The sequence below is a fragment of the Apium graveolens genome, chromosome 10 (assembly GCF_009905375.1).
Source record: "Apium graveolens cultivar Ventura chromosome 10, ASM990537v1, whole genome shotgun sequence".
In the NCBI taxonomy this organism is placed as follows: Eukaryota; Viridiplantae; Streptophyta; class Magnoliopsida; order Apiales; family Apiaceae; genus Apium; species Apium graveolens.
Window position 1 is genome coordinate 187,659,478 of NC_133656.1, and position 4,825 is coordinate 187,664,302.

Sequence of the window (4,825 nt, forward strand, 5' to 3'; positions counted from 1 at the left end):
CTTCTGTCATGATGAACCGGATTATGTGCCATGTTAATTGCTGATTTGTTTTCACAGAACAGTCTTAGTGGCTCAGTTCTTCACATTTTTAACTCCGTAAGTAAGCGTTTAATCCAAATCAACTCGCATATACCTTGAGCAAGAGCTCTAGGTTCTGCTTCAGCACTGCTACAAGCTACTACTGATTATTTCTTACTCCTCCAAGTGACCCGGTTCCCCCAGACCTTAGTGCAATACCCAGTTGTCGATCTTTTGTCTTCAACTAATCCTGCCCAGTCCGCATCTGTAAAGGCTTCAACACTGCGATCTGTATTCTTTTTAAACAATAATCCATTCCCTGATGTTTTCTTGAGATACCGCAAAATTCTATATACAGCTTCCTGGTGTTTTTCTAGAGGATCATGCATGTATTGACTAACCAGGCTTACAGCAAATGCAATATCGGGCCTTGTATGAGATAGGTAGATCAATTTTCCCACCAGTCGTTGGTACATTCCTTTATCAACTGGATTTCCATTTTTCACTTGTTTAAACGTGCTTTTGGGTTCAACAGGTGTTGCCGCAGGTTTACATCCACTCATTCGAGTTTCTTTGAGAAGATCGAGAATATATTTTCTTTGAGATATCACAATTCCTTATTTTGTTCTTGCAACTTCCATTCCTAGAAAATACTTCATTTGACCAAGATCCTTTACTTCAAACTCCTGGGCTAACATATCTTTAAGGTTTCTATGCTCTATATGATCATCACCTGTTATTATCATGTCGTCAACATAGACAATGAGGATACTTATCTTAACCTCACTTGAGTGTTTGAAGAATAAGGTGTGATTTGATTGAGCCTGTTTGTATTTGTGCCTTTGCATCACTTGTTCAAACCTTTTAAACCATACCAAAGGAGATTGTTTCAAACCATAGATAGATTTTTTCAGGCGGCAAACATTTCCCGTTCCATATCTTTTTTCAAAACCTGGAGGAATTTTCATGAAAATTTCCTCTTCCAAATATTTGTTAAAAAAAGCATTCTTAACATCTAGTTGTTGTAAGGGCCAATCAAGATTGGCTGCAATGGATAATAGAACTCTTACCGTGTTTAATTTTACAATTGGGGCAAATGTCTCATTATAGTCCACACCATATTTTTGAGTGAACCCTTTCGCAACCAGCCTTAATTTATATCGGTCTATTATTCCATCAGCTTTATGTTTCACCGTAAATACCCATTTGCACCCTACCGCATGTTTGTTCATAGGTTGCTTGACTATAGACCATGTCTTGTTAGCTTCTAATGCCCCGATTTCTTCATACACTGCTTTCCTCCATTCTTTGTGTGATAGAGCTTTAGAAATATTTTTTAGAATTACTACATGATCAACTTTGGCCAGGAAAAACCTTTAATGGGGGGATAATCTTCTGTAGCACACATATTTGGATATTGGATGTTGAGTACAAGTTAGAACACCTTTTCATTTTACAATTGGTAGCTCAAGTTCATGCCCATTTGTACCTAAAGGCTCATTAATTGGAAAATCAGATGCAATAGGGACAAGAGAGTGATCACTTATATTGGGATTAGTCTCTAGGTTAGACTCATGAGATGTTGGAGTAGCAGTTGACTGTATTACTTGATGATTCTTTCATCGTCGAGAGTAAACTAAGATCCTTAGCTTTAGACAACTGAGATGGTGGTAGTTGCTCAACAAGACTTGTATCATTTTCTAAGATATTAGGGATAATTTTAGGAAGACAAGTATTCCAACTAGAAACATCACTGGCATTCCCTCCTTGAAGTGAATAGTTGGGATAAAAAAGCTGTTTTCATTAAATGTAACATCAAATGTGACATACATACGACGAGTAGGAGGATGATAGCACTTGTAGCCCTTTTTGTAGTACTATAACCCAAAAAATGCATTTCAGGGCTCGAGGATCAAATTTGGATTGATTTGGACCAAGTGTATGAACATAAGAAGTATATTCAAATGTTTTTAGTTGAAGCTGAGAAATAAGTTGTGTATTTGGACATCTTTTAAGAAGTATGGAGAGTGGAGTATGATATTTTGGCACTCGAGATGGCATTCGATTGATAAGGTATGTAGTAGTAAGGATAGGCTCGCTCTAAAAAATTTTTGGAACAGAAGTTGTGAACAAGAGGGCTCTAGCAGTTTCCAATATGTGTCTATTTTTGCGTTCAGCAATCCCATTTTGTTGGGGTGTACCCGTACAAGAGCTTTTATGAGTGATGCCATGAGAGAGAAGATATTCACCTAGAATGGAGTTGAAATACTCTGTTCCATTATTTGTGTGCAATATTTGAAGATTTGCTTTCAATTGGGTTTTTATCATAGAATGAAAATTTTTGAATGTCAAGGCAACATCAGATTTGTTTTTAAGAAGATATACCCAACTAACACGTGTGTGATCATCAATAAATGTAATAAATCATCTTGTATTTGAAGTGTTTGTTATTCTAGATGGTCCCCAGATGTCACTATGAATTAGAGTAAAGGGCTGAGTTGATTTGTAAGGAATAGAATAGAAAACAGCACGAGTATGTTTAGCCAATTGATAAATTTCACATTTAAACATGCTCAAGTTTTTATTCAGAAACAACTTGGGAAACAGATACTTTAAATATGAAAAACTCGTGTGGCCTAGTCTATAATGCCATCGCATAATATCATTATTACCAGAAGAAACACAACTAGAAACAAGAACATTATTCACTTGAGCATGAGGAGAAGGATCAAAGTAATACAGCCCACTACACGCCTTCGCATTCCTAATCGTTTTCCCCGATGACATATCCTGAAAAGTACAATGAAGTGGTGAGAAAGAGGCAAAGCACTTTTGGTCTTGAGTTATTTTACTAACAGAAAGAAGATTACAAGATAGATTAGGGACATGAAGAACATCTTTAAGGATGATGGAAGGTGACAAATATATAGTTCCTTTACCAGCAACAGAAGAAAGTGAGCCATCTTCCACTTTAATTTTTTGATTACCTGGGAAAGGTATATACGTGATAAACTTATCTGATTGACCAGTCATGTGGTCTGAATTACCTGAATCCACTATCCAATGAGAGTTTTGAACATTGAGGGCAGCAGAAATACCTTGTTTTTCAGGATTAGAAAATTCTGGTGCAGTTGATGGAGTGGAAGAAGGATTGAGCCGTTGACGGAGTTGGTTTATTTGAGCTTCAGAGAAGGAATAAGACTCGGTTGAGGAGGCAGCAACAGTGAAAGCTCGATTTCCTGAACGATTTCCTGGACGAGGCTGGTTAGGTGTGCGAGGCTTCCATTCAGTAGAAGGCTAGTTAAATGAGCGAGGTTTTCAATCACTTGTCTTACCATGGATTACCCAACATGTTTCTTTAGTGTGACCCACTTTGTTGCAGTGAGTACACCAAGGTCGTTCTCGATGAATATTTGGACGACGAGCAGCAAGAGCAAATTGATTAGCAGCAAGAGCATATTGATTTGTATCAACAATAATTGGAGATCCTAACATGACTCTTTTGCGGCTCTCCTCTCGACGGACTTCAGCAAATGCTTCTCGAACAGATGGAAGGGGATTCTTTCCCAACAAACGGCCACAAACTTCATCAAGTTCACGGTTAAGGCCATGAAGAAAATCGAAAAGTCTCTCACGATCAAGCATTTTTTGATAATAAGAAGCATCATCAGAACATTTCCATTCAGGAATATAAAACATATCAATTTCGTGCCACAAGTTATAAAGAGTGTTATAGTATTGTGTCACCGTAAGAGAATTTTGACGCTGGTCTCTAAGTTTTGATTTGAGTTCAAAAACTTGAGCCGAGTTCTCTAAATCAGAGTATGCTTCCTGAACGGTTTCCCATATTTCTTTGGCACTAGAAAGAAATAAGTACATCTTACCAATATCTACCTCCATTGAGTTGATTAACCAGGCCATAATCAGAGAGTTTTCAGCTTCCCACTTGGCATAGGATGGGTCACTAATATTTGGAGCTACAACAGATCCAGTCAAATAGCCCAAACGTCCTCTACCCCGGAGGTACATCTTGACAGATTGTGACCATTGAAGAAAATTCTGGCCATTTAGTTTGTGAATAGTTATTTGAAGAGAGTTTTAATTGTCAAAAGCAGTATGAGAAGCATCAGCAGTATTTTGAGGGATAGATGCATCTGCTGAATTGTTTTTAGAGACTGTGGAATCTAGAGAACCTGCCATGAGTATAACTAGGCTGAGAGTGATAAGGGTTTTCAGAATTCTTAGGTAGAGCTCTGATACCATGTAGAAATCAGAATTTCTTATATTATTATTCAAGAAGAATGATGCCTTTATATAGGCTTTGTACAGATAAGAGAATATTTGGTAATAAGTGCCAAATATTCAGTAATAACTACCTACGATTCTGTATATCTAAGTCAGCCTATAATTAATCTAATTATATCAATTATACAGCTTTATTCCCCATTTATAGGGAACTGAATGTGAACAGAATATTATAGATTGTATCTTTAACAAACCTTTTCGGGGAAGATGTAAAGACTCCACTTCCTCAAGCTTTCTCTGGTAATTTTGTTCAAATCTGTCTAAAGCATGCAACTCATGATATAGTTCCTGCATATTATATGTTCATGAGTAGGCCAATTGAATAGCTGAAAATATGCACAAACGCATCTGGTAATTTCTTAAACTAACTTTTACAAGAGCAATGGTTTGAATATGGAAAACACTAATTCATGTAGTTGGATACATCTATATGGTCTAAAAGGAACCAATGCTAGAAAAGAAATCAGAATGTGACTAAATATCTCATAAAATTTATAACGAG

The 4,825-nt window shown here is 36.9% G+C and overlaps 1 protein-coding gene across 1 annotated transcript; it reads right to left on the reverse strand.

Annotated features, from left to right (window-relative positions):
* Window positions 1–635: 635 nt before the first annotated feature.
* LOC141691461 (uncharacterized) lies at window positions 636–4,047 on the reverse strand. Its single transcript, XM_074496200.1, has 5 exons — window positions 3,364–4,047; window positions 2,875–3,315; window positions 2,728–2,808; window positions 1,626–1,812; window positions 636–1,339 (listed from the first exon to the last, which is right to left on the reverse strand). Exons 1-5 carry the CDS (start codon window positions 4,045–4,047, stop codon window positions 636–638), a joined length of 2,097 nt encoding a protein of 698 aa, XP_074352301.1.
* Between the last annotated feature and the right edge of the window lie 778 nt (window positions 4,048–4,825).